General features: G+C 44.7%; 1 protein-coding gene across 4 annotated transcripts in view; it reads left to right on the forward strand.

Moving 5' to 3' along the window:
- The window catches only part of ZAP70 (zeta chain of T cell receptor associated protein kinase 70), a 199,628-nt gene that overhangs the window by 134,022 nt on the left and 44,900 nt on the right, over positions 1-20,706 (forward strand). For all 4 annotated transcript variants that reach the window (XR_011363954.1, XM_069977926.1, XM_069977927.1 and 1 more), the window contains 2 exons: positions 4,606-4,818; positions 9,558-9,750. Coding sequence is in view for 3 of the 4 variants with exons in the window: in XM_069977926.1 (XP_069834027.1) it covers positions 4,606-4,818; positions 9,558-9,750 (406 nt within the window). In the remaining variant the exon portion in view is untranslated. The remainder of the gene's footprint in view (positions 1-4,605; positions 4,819-9,557; positions 9,751-20,706) is intronic.

Consider the following 20,706-nt stretch of genomic DNA (forward strand, 5'->3'; position numbering starts at 1 on the left):
AGAATAGGACCAGTAAAGAGGGAGTCCAAGCTGTAAAAAGGAAATACCCCTTTATTTATTCTTTTGACATAGATTAACAAACACTACATTATAGAAAAATGCATGTTTACAGCCATCATTCTTTTAAACTCAGACACGTTTTCACCAGTGTGCATATTTCAAAGAAAAAGAAAATAATACATATTTTTAGCTTCATCAATAAAGGTAAATAGATAAATAAAGTGGAAGTCTGGGGTCAAGGTAAAAATGTGCCATATACTAGTGTACTAGCGTATCCTGCAGGACTAGAAACAATAAGAGCAATATTAACACCTTCAAGACCTTTTGATGCACAAAAGTCCGGGTCAGATAAATGCAATGTTCCTCCCCGCCTTCTAAGAGCCATAGGGCTTTTATTTTTTCACCTACAGGGCTGGTTGGGATGTCATTTTTTGCGCCATGATCTCTAGATTTTATTAGTATCATACTGGTGTAACAGAAAAAATTTGATCGCTTTTTATAAAAAAATTTCTGATGTAAAATTTCTTATAATCAGCAATCCTGGTGTCTTTTTTTTTCCATTTACGCCATTCACCGTGCAGGAACATTAATTTTATATTTTAATATGTAATATGTTTATTTATTTTTTAATATTTTTATTTTTAAAATGGGCAAGGGGGTAATTTAAACTTTTATTGGGAGGGGTTTATTGGGTTTATAAGGGTTTTTTAATACTTTTATAAAACCTTTTTTACTACACTTTTACTACAATTTTTTTTTTTTTTTTTTTTACACTTTTTATTACTGTAAAACATGCAATCAATAGATTGCGTGTACTGATCTATGCTATGCCATAGCATAGCATAGATCAGTGTTATCGGCGATCTATGTATAGAGCCTGCCTGAGAGCAGACTCTATACATGGAACGCCGATCCGACAGGATGGAGGTAAGGAGCTTATCCCTGCCTGAGTTCCTTAAACGCCGTGATCGCTATAGTTCGCAGTGTTAAATGGGTTAATGACAAGCAGCTGCGGAATTGCCTCTTATTACCTCTGGCCCTGGACACACTGATGAGTGCAGGACTGCTCTTAGTGCAGGAACATATATATACACATGTTACTGACAGAAAGGGGTTAAAGTGCTCTGCCCTCAAAGCCAAGCCAAGGGGAAAATATATAGTAAAAGGATAGTTAATAAAATGTAAAGTATACAATAGATCCTAGCTAATTGGCCAGACTAGCATAGGTCCACACTATAAACCATAAACCTGGGATATGAGTGAGCCCTGACCTTACCCACATCCTCTACTTGATGGTCTTGCGTGACAACTAGGCAACGCTCCCTACACTGCTTTCCGGGTCAAAACACAGTACGGAAACTGTGTCAGGCCACAAATCAAGAGTTCAGGAGAATAACCAGTAAACAAGTCAGGGGTCAATACTGAGATAGCAATGCAGTACCGAATCAGAAAGAAATTGGATTACCCTAAGCCAAGCCAAAGTAAGGAACACAGTCAGTGCAAAAACACAGAACAAAGCTAAAGTCAGGGAACAAGCAAAAGTTCAGGGAAAACATAGGAGATATAGTTAGTTCACAAGAAACACTAGAGTAGCAAGGCATAACCAAAAACTCACAGGTACAGCTGAATAACCGAAGGAGATTTATTGAGTATTCCACCCAAGAGCTAGTGCCGGCTGGGAAACTACTTTTCCCAACATGCATTGCACTTCAGAGCCAACTGCCAAGTGTTCAGCTCATCTTGTAGTTTCTGCCTATCGCTGGCTCAATCAGCTTCTGCTTTACACTGTAAACACAGTATATATCTATCTATCTTCCGATCTATGTATCACTCTCTTCATCTACATAGATTAGAAAGAGAGAGATGAAACAACTGTATTTCCTTTCCCCTATACTTCTCATGAGGCTGTCACTGTCAGTGGTGGGCGGGGTTACAGATGACGTATTACAGCCTGCATAACAACAGAAGAGACAGAGATCATGTGACTTTTGTCAAGGGAAGGGGGAGGACAGAGGAGTGGAGACAAAGTGGACTATGCGGTAATAATTTGCAGCAGCTTCAGGATGTGAGTCAGAATGTGCTGCAGACAAAACCAATTACAAACAAGCTTACATTATGGGGGAAGATAAATGGAGTGTTGGGATGCCACACCCAAAGCTGATATGTGTGGCTTTCTATTAGTTTCTATGACACACCCCCTCCCCAGTTTGGCTGTATGCCTTTCACTCCAGGAGCTTTCAGAAGAATATCTCCCTGGATAAGGTCACAAACACGTGGAGAATTTACAGCCATAGAGCATTGCTCCTTGCTGGCTAAAAACTGACCAGGCAAATGAGTTATGACAAAACCCCTAATAAAACGCATATAATTTCCCTATAAAAAAAATATGTGCATGTATTATAAGTCTGATCACTATATAGGAATTAGAGGGGTGCTCTAAATAATTAACATAATACAGACAGATTCTCAAAACTTGTCTCTGCACATTGAGTAGTAGTGTTCATCATACAGACTGAGCAGAGTCAATACATTTCAGTCCATCATAGATACACATGGTAGTGGAGATGCCCACAAATAGTGCTGACAATGAAAAAAATAAAAACGAGTAATCTCACCAATCTTGTGGGTATTTAGGCTGGTCTCAACGTCCAAGTGCTGTGTAATTACCATGAATCATCTCTGTGATGTGGCTGCTATGTGGCATCTCTGTCTAGTGTGCTCGTGTATCAGGGCTGTCATGCAGACAGAGATTATCCCTCCCAGATGTGCAATAGTTTGGCCAGCTTGGCCTTTTTGCATGTATGATAAATAAGAAAGGTGCGCTTGGCTCCACACTTCAATGGTCTGAGGTCAGATTGCACTGAGGCCTATTTTGGTTTGTTGCTGAATTAAGGTCCTTTTACATTAGCCAATTTCATTAGCCAATCAGCAACATTGACACAAGTTTGCAGCACCTTTACATGGCACAAGAAAATGAGCGGCCAGGCTGAAAAAACCATCCATGTATCATTCGTGCAGTCATGGAAACTAACAGCACACATATGTATACTTCTGTGCTGTTAGTTTCCAGATTGCACAGCAGTACATACTTACCTAGCACTGCTATGTGATCCAGCATCCTGTACTCCAGCTCTCCCATCCCGCCTTCTCTGTCTGTAAATAATGTATGGAGGAGGTGGAGCATGAAGATACAGTGGCAGGACAGGAGAGAACAGAACACTGGATCACAGCAGTGCAGTAGGTAAGTATGTACTGCTGTGAGATCTGGTAACTGACAGCACAGATATATGTATATCCTAAATACATACCCAGTTTGCCTTTAATGTTATTGTAATAAATTAACCGACAGATTTGAACTACCAATAGTTCTATGTCCTGACCCTTGATAAAGCTTGCATAGCGAAACGCGGCGTTGGGTGAGTGGTGGTACTGGGCAGGTATATATACTATATACTCAGAGGTTGGATCATACACTTGTATGGTTTAGATACTACACATGGTATTGCACTTGGTTGCACTTTAGACTGCACTTGCAGTTTCAGTTATGTAGATTTACTTAATTGTTTCCTATTTATTTTGGTTGGATCATTTGTATTTATCATTTATACATTTCCTTTTTTTGCTCTTTCCTACCTCTGTGGGTCAATTGATATACCATCAATGATTTAATATATAGCGAGTATACTATTTATTATCTTTTTTTCTGCCCTGTATACCATCTGATGCATGTATTGTATGGGTTTCTGCTCCCTTTTTAATATATGTTTTTAAACAATATAAATTTTTGTTGTTGTATGTAATAAATAAAGTATCTCTTTGATATATGTAGAACACTGTCCAGCATTATTCATTTATAGGTGGTGTGCTTTAATGTTATTGGCCTTAGATCCCCTGTTTCCACAGGAAGATGTGCAGCCGCAATATATTTTATAGCCGGCTCTAAAGACACAATCAGCTTAGGGCTGTTTTCCCCATCCTCAGCTGATCACTGGCACTTTTACATGGCCCAATTATTGGCAGCAGGAGCATTTCTCACAACCCTCCTGGACGATAATCGGCCTGTGTAAAAGGCACTTGTCATCCTCTTGGTAAACAAAGGATCACTCTGTGATCAGTGCTAGTTTTTAGAGCCTTCAAAGGGCATAATTAGTCTTGCAGCCTTTTCCTTCTATCAGTCATTGGCACAGGTTGATGTAAGATTACTCAGGTTGATGTGAGACCAGTGCCTTTTTAGCAGGTATTGCTGTTTTACAGGCTGATATTGATCTGTTCAGTCTGGGCCCTTATGGTAAAAACCCACGATGCAGAGGCTGCATAACACCAAAACATGGCAGCCAATCACTGCACACCTTTAGTGACAAACAATTGGAACACAGCTTTTATTTTTCAAACTGCCTAGGTAAAATGAAAGCTATGCTGTGATTGGTTGCTATGAGCACAGTTTTATTTATCCCCTCATTGTTTGCTTTTATATTGTTGTATAAATGATACAATCTCTCAATCAACCAAAGTTAATCTGCAAAGTCTATTACTTCATCACTTCTTTGTTGTATAAGTGTTCATTTACCCAATATATTATAACTTTACCTTTGTAATATCTTACAGACGTCAAATAGATGTAGCCATTAAGATCTTGAAGATGCAGAATGACAATGATAAATCTGTGAAGGATGAGATGATGAAGGAAGCAGAGATCATGCATCAGCTGGACAATCCATACATTGTCAGGATGATTGGATTGTGCCAAGCCGAGTGCCTCATGCTGGTCATGGAAATGGCATCTGCTGGACCCTTGAACAAATTCCTTTTAGCAAAAAAGTGAGTTTTCAACTAATGCAGTCTGAAAGATGTGTGTGTTGCCTATAGCGACCAATCACACTTCAGCTTTCCTTTACCAGAGCACAATGAAAAATGAAAGCTGATCTCCGATTGGTTGTCATGAGCAACAATACGAATGCTACTGTAAGTCCTTGCACACAATTGCACCAGTAGGGTGTACAGTGAGGAAAATAAGTATGTGATATTCTGGCGAATTTTGGAAGTTTTCCCACTGACGAAAAATGGAGAGGTTTGTAATATTTACGGTTGTTACGCACACCTGTGACAAACAGAATCTATAAAACACTCCAGATAAGATTGTATGATTGTACAATCATTGTATGATTTATAAGAAAAAAATATTTACCATTTTATTGCATGAAATAAGAATTTGATACAATAAAAAAACTGAAGGCAATATTTGGCATAGAAACCTTTGTTTGCAGTTACAGAGGTTGGACGTTTCCTGGAGTTCTTAACCAGGTTTGCAGACACTCCAGCAGGGACTGTGTCCTACTCCTCCATACACATCTTCTCTAGATCAGTGCTTCTCAAACTTTCTATTCTCGTGCCTCACCCAGCAATCCATGTTGATGCTCGGGCCTCACCAACAAACTTATACAACTATGAAGCGCCAGATACCGCCATGTAGTGCACATAATATCCCAGAGCAGTGTCAAAACAACAGCAAAGTGCAGAAATAAATGTTGCTTCAACTTTAGTAAACCACCAGCACAGTGCAGAAAATACATACTGCTCTACCTGCAGTAAACCATTACCACATACTGCTCTACCTGTATACCAGCCCCACAGTGCAGGATTTTTTTCTCCATAACCCACATGGCAGCTTATACACACACGCTCGCTTAATTCTACTCTTAACCTCCTCTTCCTTTGGTAGCTCCCTCTCCCCTCCTTACCCCTTTTCTGTACATTTGGCATTGCTGTCACTGTCAGAGTGATGTGCAGTGTTCCTGGTATTGTAAAAGTAGTAGGTATTCCCATAATAGTTCCCATATAGTAGTTAATACCTTCAATAGTGCCTTACAAATAGTAAATCCCCCCACTAGTGCCCCACAAACAGTTAATAACCCCACTAGTGACCTACAAATAGTTAAATTCCACCCACCCCCCTGAAAAATAAAACCTATGCCCCCTGCATCCTGATATCTTCTAGCTGATTCCTGCTTCTACATTCTGTCTGAATTCTTGTCAGTGCCTACAGCTCCCAGCATGCCTCACTGCACTGTCTGTCTCCCTCCCACCTCAGTCACCGCCCACTCTCCGCCCTCTCTCCCTAGTTGGGATTACCTCCCTACCTCCCTGGATCTGTGGCCCTCCCCCATCTTGTGTGCAGCCTGCACTGTAATTGACCCTTTCCTGACTGTTTGCTGAGTTAGGCCCCGTTCCCACTGAGCAAAGGTAGCAGAATTCCGCGACGGAATTGTCCGCCGCGGAATGCCGTTAGCCTCCCGCTCATAATGGGAGTCTATGGGAGGCGCGCGCTCCTGCCCTGTCCGCGCTGAAGAATGAACATGTTCATTCTTCAGCGCGTACAGAGCAGCAGCGCGCGCCTCCCATAGACTCCTATTATGAGCGGGAGGCTAACGGCATTCCGCGGCGGACAATTCCGTCGCGGAATTCCGCTAGCTTTGCTCAGTGGGAACGGGGCCGTACTAGAAGTATTTCTTCAAGCTGAAATTCCACTACTAGTGATAAAAGCATCTTAGTCGGCTGGGAGTTGTAGTTTTGCTAGTAGTGGAATTCCATCTTGAAGAAATATAACTACCACCACCATCATCACGCCTTATAAATCGCATATGATGGGGGGTGTAGTTATGCAAACTTATTGTGCAATTTTCATAACTGCAACCCCTATAACATCCTGATTATAAGGCGTGATCATTGTGGTAGTAATAGTCGTATTTCTTCAAGATGGAATTCTACTACTAGAAATATTACAACTCATGAACTAGTAGAGGAATTCCATTTTGAAGAAATAAAACTACTACTACTACCGCCATCATCATGCCTTATAATCAGTATGTGATTATAGCAGGTTATGAAAATTGTGCAGTAAGTTTGTATAACTACAATCCCCATCATATGCTGGTTACAATTTTGTCCCTGGTAATACTGATTGAATGCGTTGACAGGTGTTTTTTTATACATATAAGTGTTAGATGTGTGTCAGTAGCAAAATTAGAGGGGTGAGGGGGGGCACTCTTGGGCCCACACTGGCAGGGGACCCACTGAAGTCTCAGCTGGATAATGCTGTCTCTAGAAGCTATTTGTTTTGCAGACAGCCTTGGCACATGTCTGTAGTGGACCCCCAAATGGCATCAGCACCTGGCAACAGTGAGCACCCTGCTCCTGGAGGGCCCACTCAGTCACAGGATGCTTCTCTTCTCCAACATGGTTGTTTTTTTCTTTCATCTACTCCCTAACAGCCACATACAGTAAATGTGTCCTATCTGTGCCACTTCATATGTGTTCATCTTTCCACCCGCCCCATCCCTTTCCCCCAAAGCCTGCAGTCTTTTACCGCCAACCATCTTACTGTCACAGCCCAGATCCAAAATCACCCCAATCCTAATCAATTAATGCTAACAATATAGACATCCATTGCAGCCAGGGGCTTAAGGGCCTTTTACACGGTCTGTTTATTGGTTGAGTGCATCTTTTCATTTGCAGTAAAATTTATCACAATCGGCTGCACATCTGTGAACAGGAGATGTGTGGCTGATAGCAAAGGGAAACTGACAGCACAGATACGCATATATTCTTGCTGACAGTTCTCAGATCACCATAGATTATGAAGATAGATAGATAGATAGATAGATAGATAGATAGATAGATAGATATAGAAATATGAAGTAAATAGATCCAGTTGGAAATAGATATCTAGAAGCAATACCAGACACAAACTGAGGAGCAGCGTGGTGCTGTTTCTGGAAGAAGGCAGCCATGTTTTTTTAATCTTGGATAACCCCGTTAATTTTTACACGGCTATATATCTGCCTTTTACACTGTTTTCAAACCTTATTAATGTTAGTAATGTAGCAGAATGTTCTTGTCAGAAATGTGCAGTAGCCTGGTGTGAACTGGGCCTGGTGTTTGCTTTTGTTTGCCACACCTGATTGCTTCTCAGCTTCCAGCAATGCAGGAGTTAAGCTGATAAGCTTCTGGACTTGATTTTACACCTATGTTGTTTCTGTGACTGAAGGGTTTCTATGCCTGTCTGTACCTGGAAGATCAGAGGTACGGTCCAATAGGGATCCACGGCTCTTGGTCATCATAAAACAAAGTCCCAGCGCTGGCTATTTTGGTCCATACCCTGATCCCAGCTCCCCCTGTCTACTCCTGCAATCCCCGTACCTACACCCTCTGCTTGCTCGACTCTGTAAACTGACCTCTTGCTTGACTTTTTGACTATCCGATTGTTTCCTGATTTTGTTCGGCGCTGCCAGTTTGGTTCTGACCTTGCTTGTTTGTCTATCCGCTATTGTGTATGTTTTGTCTGTCTTGTTCTGTGTGCACGTATCTAGTACAGGGAACATCTTCGTGGTTGTCCACGGCTGCCAAGTGTCGTTTGAGGCAAGTAGGTAGGGACAGTTGGTGGGTGCAGCATCAGGGCTCACTGTCGTGTCTTATCCCTGCCTCCCCTGTCCTGACAATTCTCTTTATTATTCAGAAAACATTGTCGTCTGCTGAGGTTCCCTATGGGTATGCTAATTGGTCGGGGGCCCTCTCAGACTCCATGCCCCCCCCTTCCTAAATAATACTGCCACACTGCACTGGGACCACATATTGCCACCATATCATTATAGCCTCACCTCATGCCCCCATATGCCCCTGCATTTCCTCTCTGTGCTCCTTTCCCGCCGTTCAGGTCGTGACATTGTGTGCACACTGTGATTCTTTCAACTATGTATGTGTATAAGGTTGTTAAGGGTGTATGGAGCAGGCTTGGGACTCTAGCTCACTGTATACATTGGTGTATCCTAGCTTGGTGTCTCCTAGCTGCTATCATCAGCTGGGAGCCGCCGCTTATACCCGTCATGGAGCAATTGCCCATTGCCAGCTGTTTAACCACTTAGATGCAGCTGATAGGTGAAGTAGTCAGGGCAGCAGTGAATAGTAGTCCCCTTGGTAAAGGTAATTAGGATGTCACATGTGGCTTTGTGGATGACTGGACCTGCATGTTACTTGTGATTAAGTAGTTGTTATTATCTGTTATTCATGGTGGTCAAGATAGTAACCTGGTTAACTGGTTATTATTACATAAATAAAGATGGTGAGAGGGATGATAATTGTGGTTTGAGGCAAGAATGCGTGCCGATTATTTTTTAGAAAGGTCAGCTTTCAAATGGCCATCACACTGCTTTTCTAGCATGCCAAAAAGATAAAGTTGAAGTATGTTCACACTACGTAAAAGTACGGCCGTTGTTGCCATCAATGAATTGCGGCCGTAGGAAACCCTGTCAGTTCACACAATGAAGTGAGCGGCTCCGGCCGCTTGCTTCATTGTGTGCTGTGGGAGGTTCTGATGCGGGCGCGTGCTGATGCACCCGCATTAGAACCCTGCAGCCAGGATGATCCGGGCAGAGACACGGAACCGCCGGTCTCATACGTAGTGTGAACATAGCCTTATAATGTATAATTTGAATGTATATCTGTTCAATGCTAAATGTCACTTATTGATTGGTAATTAACATTGTATTATACGCCTCTTGTAGGGACGAGGTGCCGATCAATAACATTGTAGAACTAATGCACCAAGTGTCCCTGGGAATGAAGTATCTTGAAGAACACAACTTTGTACACCGTGATTTGGCTGCCCGGAATGTCCTTCTGGTGAACCAGCATTATGCAAAGATCAGCGACTTTGGGCTCTCTAAGGCTCTTGGTGCCGATGACAGTTATTATACGGTAATAATGCTAAAAAAAATCTTTACCAAGTACATCATTCAAAATTCATGCCATGGTGTTTGTTAAATATCTACATACAAGCATTAAGAGGGTTTTCAGGGGGAAAGTGAATATATACAGCGGCTTGCAAAAGTATTCACCCCCCTTGGCATTTTTTTGTGTTTTTCTACCTCACAACCTGGAATTAAAATATATTTTTTGCAGGTTTGCATCATTTCATATAAGATTTCAGATAAGTTTCTATGAACTGCCACTTTATGCCACTGGGATGTTTGCCCATTCCTCAAGGCAAAACTGCTCCGGCTCCTTCTGGTTAGATGGTTCCCACTGGTGCACAGCGATCTTCAAGTCTGACCACAGATTCTCAATTGTATTAAAGTGTGCCTGTCACAGAGCATGCTGAACCAATTAGTTTGAAATCCACTCTGCGGCAGGAAGTTTTGGTATCCATGCATACGACCACACAAGGTCGGTACTCTGTTCGACCCGCATTATGATCCCATTGGGTTAAGCCCTTTCCCAAGCACCAGGACACAATCACGCCTACACTCTATTCATTCTCTGAGGCTGCAGAATGCTTCACTGTGGGGCAATTGCATCCTCGAAAAATCGTTATATTGTTCAAATTTAAATAATTATTGTTTTGTGTGTACGCAGGCAACTATCGAAAAATTGTTATATTGCTGTTGATTGCATCTTTTAGGCTATGTTCACACTACGTAAGAGACCGGCCGTTCCGTGACCACGGCCGGCTCACGGAACGGCCGGTCTCTGGCCGGATCATCTTGGCCGGTACTTAAGTCCCATAGCCCACAGTGAAGCAAACGGCCGGAGCCGCTCGCTTCACTGTGTGAACTGACAGGTCTTTTTGCAGCCGGAATTCACTGAATTCCGGCCGCAGAAAACTGACCTGTCATTTTTTTCCAGCGCCGCACAGATCCTGGCCGGAGCGTATACGAAGTGTGTACGCTCGGGCCGGGATCCCATTGAAGATAAATTATGTTCCACACCGCAAAACTACGGTCGTAGTTCTGCGGCGAAAACTACAGCCGTAGTTTTACGTAGTGTGAACATAGCCTTCAGGTGACCATAAAACCATTGTTAATTGTTTGCTAAATATTCGTTGATCTTCCATGGATGTACGCATCGTCTGTATCAGAATCAGAGTAAACAATCTTAGTGACGGTTGTAGTAATGTTTGTAACTAGCTACTATTGTTCTGTCTGTTATGGTGAACAATTTCAGGTTGTTCCTAAAAAACTTTGTGGAAACATCTTTAGAAAGAACTAGAAACTTGGGTATATGACTCTATTATCTAGGCCCCTGTAGTCCAAGACTTGGTGCAGGCTCCGACTTCTTATGCACACTGTAGACTCTCTCACTAGATTGTGGACAGCACTGAACTATTCTGCTAGATGCAGGCTACTAAATTGTCTAAACTCCTTAATAGAGAGGAGGTCATTGGTGGCTAAGTAGGAACATCACCCTTTCTGGAACTTTCCTAACCATATATGGGTATCCATATTTTTAACAGTACTTGTCACCAAAGTACATGAAATACATTGTACATTATTATGTACTGTATATACACAGATACAAATAACAAATAAAAAGTGCAACAACAAGCATGAAGAAGGTACATTATCCTTTAAAGTGCCGTTGTGTTGGAGTTACATGTCTGTCAACACTGTAACCCCATATAGTGGGACAATGCACTTACCGTGCATTGTTCTTCTTTGGTACATCCCATTGCTCCTCACACTTAGTTTTCTTCCTTGGGTTGCTTTCCTAGTCTGTCTGATGCTGATAGAAAAAAAACGTTTAGGGTACACGATTTCAGCGCTGCCACTTCATGCAAAGGGATTCTATCAAGGTAGTAAAAAGCAATAGGGTACTTTATTTAGAGTAAGCACGAGGTTGACATGTTTCGGGAGACAGTCTTCCTTCCTCAGAATAAGTGTGCATACTTGTTCTGAGGAAGGAAGATTATCTCCCAAAACATGTCAACCTCGTGCTTACTCTAAATAAAGTACCCTATTGCTTTTTACTACCTTGGTGGAATCTCTTTGCATGAAGTGGCAGCGCTGGAATCGTGTACCCTAAACTTTTTTTTCTATCAGCATCGCTTCCATTACGGCCCCCGTCCATTGGTACATCTAGCTTTAGCAGTCGCTGACTGCTCTTCACCACTATCTCCAGCTGGACAGCGCGACTTATCCAGTACCCTTATTAGGGTTATATGCTTCAAGCCCAAGTGGCTACAAGGTGAGCGCACTACCTCCATCACCCCTCCATCACTCTCACCCCCTGATATCACACGAGGCACTGGTGCCTTTTTTCTCGTTTTTTCTTCCTTTTAGGCTAGTCTGTCTGAGGCATTTAGTCACTGACATCTCCTCCCCTACTCCTGGTGTCTGACCACTGTATGGTGGTATTTTAGTTATATTACTGCCTTTATTATGTTAGTGTATTCTTGGTCATGTGATCAGGAGAATCTTTGTTCCTATTTTATTTTCGTTCTTGTGTTCATTGTGAATTTTAAAAATTTAAAGTGGACCTTTGAGGAGCTTTCCGTGACTAAATAAAGGCAGTGTAAAATCAGGCTTCTGACCCCAAAACAGGGAATATCCTTTTTATTTCAGTCTGTCCCTCCGGTCCCAGGCTATGTTCACACTACGTAACAGACCGGCCGTTCCGTGACCCTGGCCGGGTCACGGAACGGCCGGTCTGTGCCCGGATCATCGCCCAGATGATCCGGCCGGCCGCAGAGCTCTGATGCGGGCGCATCAGTGCGCGCCCGCATCAGAGCCTCCCATAGCCCACAGTGAAGCAAGCGGCCGGAACAGGGTTTCAGGGCTTTCTGCGGCCGGAATTCACTGAATTCCGGCCGCATAAAACTGACATGTCATTTTTTTCTGACGCTGCATGGGATCCTGGCCGGAGCGCATACGGTGTGTGTATGCTCCAGCTGGGATCCCATTGCACATAAGGCTATGTTCAACTCCTCAAAACTATGGCCGTAGTTCTGCGGTGAGAACTACGCCCGTAGTTTTACTTAGTGTGAACATAGCCCCGAGATGTAAGTTTTAGAAGTTTTCTGGGACATTGCCATGGGCTGGATAGGCCTAGCAACGTTAGGCCTATCTATCTAAACTCAGTGGACATGAAGAAGAGAGTGAATGTTCCAGAGCATTAGTGTTCTATAGGTTCCTCTAATGTGCTGATGCTTGCCAGTGCTCTATATTTTGGTGTTGATCTGGCTTATTTTCTGACCACATGCTTTCAGCCGCTGCCCTTCCTAACCTTTTGTTTGAGAATTATACACATATTACTAAGAACCCAACACTTTATGATGCCTTTCCTATTTTTTAAAATACCTTGTACAGTGCCCCAATGCTACACTACTAGACATCTGATAATATGTGGTAGCACCATATTGTTGTAAGTACATGTGGCAATACTTTATTATTAACATTAGATAGCATCTGATGATTTTTTTTTCACATTTATTGTAGCTCACATTTACAGGGCCAGCCACCAGTATTCAAATCCCAGACTCGAGCATGTTTCAGTTGTGCTCTTCTCTAGTGATAAGTATTTGATCTGAGGGGGTTCACCACTGAAAGTCAAGTGATCACAAGAATGGAGATATCTTTTCCCCCCAAGCAAACAGCACACTTGATCGTCCACACTATTCTCTCTGGTGTGTTCAAAATTCACAAGAGATTGAATGGAGTAGCGGGTGATCATGAGCACTTCTGAAGTAATTTAAACACCTGAAACGCATTGTCCTTTGTGCAATAAAATTATCAGGGGATCCAGCCTAGGGGGGGCGAACCTCAGTAGATGACAATGCTTTCCGAATAATAAAGGGTATTTTCTACTACATTATTCATAGAGACTTTCTACATTTCACATATATAACCATGTAAAAATTAAAGGGGCTACCCAGCTTTGAAAAAACAGCTTGAATGTTGTAGTGGAACCAAGTTGTAATACCACAAACAACATAGAGGAAGCTATGGCGCTGTTGTTTTCATTTTAGCTATGCATTCTTCTATCTCTTTATCTCATATCTATCTGTCTAATATCTATTGGATGCCCCTTCATAAAGCTATATCGGCAAAATGTACGTCAGGATTGGCACCAGGACGGTTACAAAGTAATGAGTGAGTTTGTTTTTTCACTTATTTGAGACATATAGACCGTGAAGTGGGATAGGCAGATACTGGATAATGTGAGCATTTGGTATGGATAGAAGTGACTTGTATTGAATAACCAAGCCAATTATAGTAAATACCTCCTTTATGTTTTTATTTTAGTATCTGTGGCATTAAGATATTCAGTGGTTTTAAGACTCTGGCAGTATACGGTTATGATTGTCACCCCTGGTTTGTGACTGTCCTGTTTTGTTGTATTTTAGGAAAACCATTCTTCTCCTTATTAGTTGCATTTTACTGATAAAATCGATTTTTTTTTTTTGTGTGGATATTCATGCTCATAATTTTTATAGTGTCCTAATATCATGAGGACTACACCATTGCTCATGGTCAATGACCAAATTATCAACACCTGAAAGGTATACCTGTAGTACCAATAGAGTAAATGTATGGTACAAATTACTTTATTAATCCATAGAAACAATACATGACAATACATTAAAATGTAGGAAAAATCAGCACCAATAATCATGGTGTACAGGGTATATGAGAGAAGACAATTTATGCCTCCATGTAGTATTTAGACCCAATTTTAGCCCTCATATAGTTTACAGGGTCCCTCTATGCTCTCATATAGTAAAAAGGCCACCATCCAGGCCTGTACTTAGAGTTTATGCTGCCCTAGGCACTTTGCATGCTGAGGCGCCCCCCCCCCCCCCCCCCCCACACCGGCTGGTTACATGCATGATATATACCCTGGCACATGTGTGCCGCTCTACTTGATGCCTGCTCTTCTCATCAAACACACGTGATGGAGGAAGGAAGGAGGCCGGGGATGTCTTAGTTTGGGGACCGCTTCAGTCCAGTGTCGAACTTGGGCACCTGGGGCCCAACAGAGGAAATGATCCTTGTGGCCCACCAATATAGAACCAGTGAGACACGACATGCTGACCTGCTCCTTTCCTGGATTCATCTATCTGTGACAAACCCATGTGAATAACATTTTCAGTCGAACTAAAACTCTCAGAATACCCTCCATTTATAAAGCTCTCAGGGTGTGCTGGGAGTTGTAGTCTCTGAGAGGACAACACTTGTAATAAATCATTGTGTGCAGAGTCTCCTGGTGGCTGCAATCTGTGGGTGACAACCATCAGCCCTGAAGATCCGGCAATACATCTGTATACAGCGGCAGTTATCAGAGGATTGTACTGCTGTACTACAACTCCCAGCATATCCTGAGTAGAGATAAGCGAACCAGCCAGATTTCTGGTTCGTATGAATCAGAAATCTCGGCTGCTGAGTCCCGCTGTCTGCTGGCTCCGTGGAACGGGTGGATACATCGTGGAATACAGCCAATGCCAATGGCTGTATCCCAGTTTTCCAGGCTTTCCTTACGATGTATCCACCCGCTGCACGGAGCCGGCAGACAGCGGGAGTCAGCCGCCGAGATTTCTGATTCATACGAACCAGAAATCCGTCTGGTTCGCTCATCTCTAATCCTGAGGACTGCAGACTGTCAGTACATGCTGGGAGTTGTAGTGCCTGCAGTTGTTGTAGTTGGGTCCTAGGTGCATTATACACTGGATGCTTTCTGGCATATAAGAATACATAGATCTGTGGGGGCTCAGTGTAGGGAAGTGACCCCAGAACATCACTAATAGGGGATAGGGGGAGATGTTTTTGTTCTGTCCCCTATTAGTGATGTTCTGGGGTCACTTCCTTACACTGAGCCCCCACAGATCTATGTATTCTTATATGCCACAAAGCATTCAGTGTATAATGCACCTAGGACCCAACTACAACAGCTGCAGGCACTACAACCCCCAGCATGTGCTGACAGTCTGCAGCCCTCAGCATATGCTGTGAGTTGTAGTGCCTGCAGTTGTTGTAGTTGGGTCCTAGTTTAAAAGTTTGCACTAGTGTACTGTAGTGACCGCGGGGCTGTGTCAGTACACTACCGCAAACCATACACTGACCCATTTAGACCCCAATGGTACACAGGCTCTGCACACTATAGAAGTGATTACAGTTTAGTTACTAATGACTCACAAGTGACGTCTTCTCCAATTGTCGCTCACTTTTTGCTTTCTTCTCCATCTGGCGCAGCCATCATGAAGACTTCTCCGACCACAACTCGTCTGCAGAGGGGTGACTCGGAAAGGGAGGCAGCTGGGGGTTGCAGGGGGAGCAGCTGGGGTGACAGGGACAGGGGGGCCAGCTTGGGTCACAGGGGCAGTGGGAGCAGCTGGGATGGCAGGGGGAGAAAATGGGGGCAGGCGGAGCAGCTGTGGGGCAGAGGGAGAAGATGGGGGGGCAGGGGGAGCAGCTGGGTGGGCAGGGGGAGTAGATGGGAGGACAGGAAGAGCAGCTGGGGTGGCAGGGAATAAGATGGGGGCAGGTGGGGTGACAGGCAGGGGGAGCACATGGGGGGCAGGGGAGCCGCAGGGAGGGGCAGCTAGGGTGGCAGGGGAGAAGATGGGGCATCTGGGGTGATGGGGTGACAGGCAGGGGGAGCAGATAGGGGGCAGGGGGGCAGATAAGGTGACAGGGGGAAAAGATGGGGGCAGCTGGGATGACAGGGGGGAGCAGCTGGAGTGACAGGGGAGAAGCTGGGGGGCAAAGGAGAAGCTGGGGGTGCAGGGGAAGAGGCTGGGGGTGCAGGGGGAGAGGCGGGGGCAGGGGGGAGAAGCTGGGGGGCAGGGGAGAAGCTGGGGGTGCAGGGGGAGCAGCAGGGGGTCAGGGGAGAAGCTGGGGGTCAGAGGGAGAGAGTGGGGGCAGGGGGAGCAGTAGGGGGGCAAGGGGAGGAGCTGGGGGGTGCCGGGGAGAAGCTGGGGGGTGCAGGGGGAGCAGCAAGGGGGCAGGGAAGCATCTTGGGGGAAGTAGGGGGCAGGGGTGTAGCTGGGGGGCAGGGGAGAAGCTGGGGGGCAGGGGAGCAGCTTGGGGGCGCAGGAAGAGAGGCTGGGGGGGGCGCAAGAAGAGAGGCTGGGGGGGGCGCAGGAAGAGAGGCTGGGGGAAGGAAGGGAAAACGGAGCGGCCGAGGGCAGCCGGAGGGGCAGCTGGAGCAGAGGCAGGGGAAGCAGAGGCAGGGGAAGCAGAGGCAGCTAGAGCAGTGGCAGGGGGAGCAGAGGCAGCTGGAGCAGAGGCAGGGGGAGCAGAGGCAGGGGGAGCAGAGGCAGGGGGAGCAGAGGCAGCTGGAGCAGAGGCAGGGGGAGCAGAGGCAGGCTGGGCAGGTTTCCCCCGCCCCCCTTCCCTCAAAATGCAGCTTCGGGGCCGGGGTGCAGCTGCTTCCGGCACAGACACAGGCCGATACCGCCCGGAAGCTCACAGTTGCAGCACCGCGGTCCCGGACTTCCTCCCTGCTCGGCGGCCTGTGTCTGTGCCGGAAGCAGCTGCACTCCGGACCCGGCCCAGCAACTGCACCCCAGACCCGGCCCCGGCGATCAATCCTTGTGTTCCCTGCGGGTGCCGAACATATAGTAGACTACCCCCCCTTGTTCCTCCATATGGAAGATAGACCCTCCCTGTGCAGCCCCATATAGAAGTCAGGCCCTCTGTATCTTCATATTGAAGTTCAACTTCTCTCTGCATCCATATGGTAGTTAGGCCTTCTGTGTCCCAATATAGTTATTATTTCGCTCTGTTTCCATGTAGTGGTAGTTAGGGCACTCTATGCCCTCATATTGAAAGTAGACTCCCCTCTATGCATCTATATAGTATTTAGGCATCTCTGTGCAGGCAATCCCCCCCCCCCCCTCAAAAAAAAAATGGTGGTATCCTCCATGTAGGCATCCCCTCCAGCACCATCACATGTAGGTAATCTCCCTGGTATATACATTCCCCATGCAGCGACCCCCTTCCCCAGCAGTAATCTCCCTGGTAATCCTCCTGGTGTTTAGACACCACCACCACCACCACTGTGAGTAGACTCCAAATTAGGTACCCCCTTTTCAGTTAGCCAGCACATCCCATACCCCAACCCCCATAGATAACATCCTTCCCAGGAGTTAGCCCAATCCACCCACATAGGTCTCCTCCTCTATAACTAAGGGGGAAAAGCCATACTTACCTGGTGTGCTGTTGCAGTACTGTAGTCTTTCTCCCTGCTCTGTGAACGCACGAGTGACATCACTCAGGTTCTGCAGCTCTAAGGGAGGGAATGGCCTCTTGTAGCCAAACAGTGATTGGCAGGGTGGAGAGCCAATGCTCTCCTCGCCTTGTCAATCACCCTGCTGCATTCAACTGTATGGTTTCCTCGCATACAAGCACATACAGCTAAAGGGTCAGACACAACAAGAGCACTGGTTGCTGGCTAGGGGCCACTTACAGCCGATAGAAATTTAAGTTTGTCTGCAAAAGCATAGCTTTTGCAAACAGCATTAACTAGCAAAATCTTCAGTGGGCCCCCTGCTTGTGTGGGCCCGGGAGCAGCTGCCCCCACCAAATTACGCTACTGTTCCTTACTATTTATTTTTCTCTGGTCGGTGAGCGTACTTTTATTTGGGTGCTTCCACTTTTTGTACACACCTGCCTCACTGCCGTCCCCACATACCAGTCTGGCCCTCAAAAGCCATTTCAGTTTCTCATGTGGCCCCATGGGAAAATTAATTGCCAACCCCTGCTTTACAGGATAAAGGCCCTCTTACACAGGACGATTCAGTAAGGAGTATTGCTAGAAACCCTCCTTCGACTAATAATCGGCCTATGTAAAAATGTTAGTGACTAGCCAAGGAATGGGAAACATCGCATGTTTTGTGCTGTGCTAAAATATATTGATATCTGCCAGACCACTACCTGTGTAAACGGGATTTGTGGCTGACAGCAATATACGTAAATGGCCACATGAACGATCACAGCAACACGACTGATCATGCCTTCTTAAGGCACTGCGTGACGATTGCTCGGCCATTTACAGGTGTTCTGTTGTAAGCTCAGCCAGTGATGTTAATTGTCATGACACCAGTGCTAGTCCAGCACACAGGTGTGATGGGCAATAACGCTTTTCGCAATTAGACAGACCCGTTTTGGCGAGCTTTTTCAAAGCTCCAATACTTTTGTCGGGAACAGTGTACTGTAGCAAAAAACGCACAAAAATGCGCCACACACAAAAATCACAAAAAAAAGGGAGCAGCGAGGTATGAATCCTCACATGATCACAAATGTCCTTGTTAGTACTGTATTCTCTTACGGCCTATTACAGCCTTTTTACATTGAGTGACAGCAGTAAGGGGTGACACAGCCCCTGCTACCAATTGCAATGTCAGGAACTGCGGGGAATCATAAGCTTTGTCCTGGCACAATCACATACAGGGATACTTAGTCCCCCAAATATCTTTTCTAATGCAAGTTAGCATTAGCATAGACATTAGCGATGCAGCCACAGCACAGTGTAGCAGTGCAAGCCATGGTGCAGCAGTTGCAGTGTTGCTGAATCAGGCAGCTTTTCCGTGTCTAACATCTATTCTAATGACAATATGCATTACAATAGATATAATGGGAGGCTCAGTTTTGCTAACACTGCATGCAGCAGTGATATGTAAATGGGCTTGTGCAGCCCTGCAGTTCCCAAGACACAGATTGATGGTAACAGAGGGTCTGCATAAAGTCAAGAATTATATTGATATCCACTGTTTTCTCAATTGAAATATGCCAGGTGCATAGGGCCCAATGGATACCAATGTTTTCCCAGCTCATACTCCAAATGTAGTTCACAAACTTAATTTGAATGTTGCCCAAGTTTTGCTATGTTGCTTTGAGACATCTGTGTAAGTGCTCTTATTTGTTAATTAATTAGTTAATTAAGCCATGTTCACTCAGCGCTTTTTATTTTAGACTCAAAAACAGTCATTGTTTAACATACTTTGGCGGCCGTCATTGCAATGACAGTCGTTGGTTGTTTGACTTCAATGGGAACCATAGAAGATTGAAAACAACAGCTGTTATTTTAGCAAAAAAGACTCTGTGTGTGTGTGTGTGTGTGTGTGAACATAGCCTTACTGTGTGCCAGGATAGCTAGGTAAAGGAAGTAAGGGTGTGTTCCATTTTTTAGGCAGTTTATAAAGCTGTGCAAATATGCCCAATTATCTTACTGGTCGGCTGTATCATATCTTATCAGATGTAACATTTTACAGGATGCTGTCAATGTTGGGACTTTCCTGTTAATGTTATTGCTTGATTCCCTTAGATTACATAAACAGAAACTTAAAGTGACTGTACCACCAGGCCCAGGCTGAAGCCGACCCACCTTTAGTGGGAGGAAACCCTGGCCCCTCTATGATAGGGTTCCATTGATTCTAATGGAGTCACGTCATGGAGGGGCTGGGGTTTCTTTCCACTGAGGGTGGGTCGGCCCGCCTCCAGTGCTTTAGCCTGGGCCTGGTGGTACAGTCACTTTAACTGTATTTAAGGCCCTATTACAGACACATTATCTGACAGATTCTTGAAACCAAAGCCAGGAAATTACAAATCTATATAACTTTCTGAAACCAGTTGATTTGAAGGAAACATTTTTTGTCAGAGTACCGCTTTAGGTGGTACTTTCCCCAAATTTAAAGCGACAGTACCATCAGGTACATTAGAATCAATGGAGCCATGTCATAGAGGGGCAAAGGTTTCCTCGCACTTTGGGCAGGCTGGCCCGCCTCCAGTGCTTCAGCCTGGGCCGATGCTCTGTCATTCATGTGCAACACTCACTTTAAATATTAAAAGGTGGTATTTATATAATTTTAATGGTAAGTGATATTTTTTCCAAATTCAGGATGCCTTTTTTAGTGTTTCTCTATTTTCCTCTTAATATATA

This window comes from Dendropsophus ebraccatus, chromosome 7 (genome assembly GCF_027789765.1).
Source record: "Dendropsophus ebraccatus isolate aDenEbr1 chromosome 7, aDenEbr1.pat, whole genome shotgun sequence".
In the NCBI taxonomy this organism is placed as follows: Eukaryota; Metazoa; Chordata; class Amphibia; order Anura; family Hylidae; genus Dendropsophus; species Dendropsophus ebraccatus.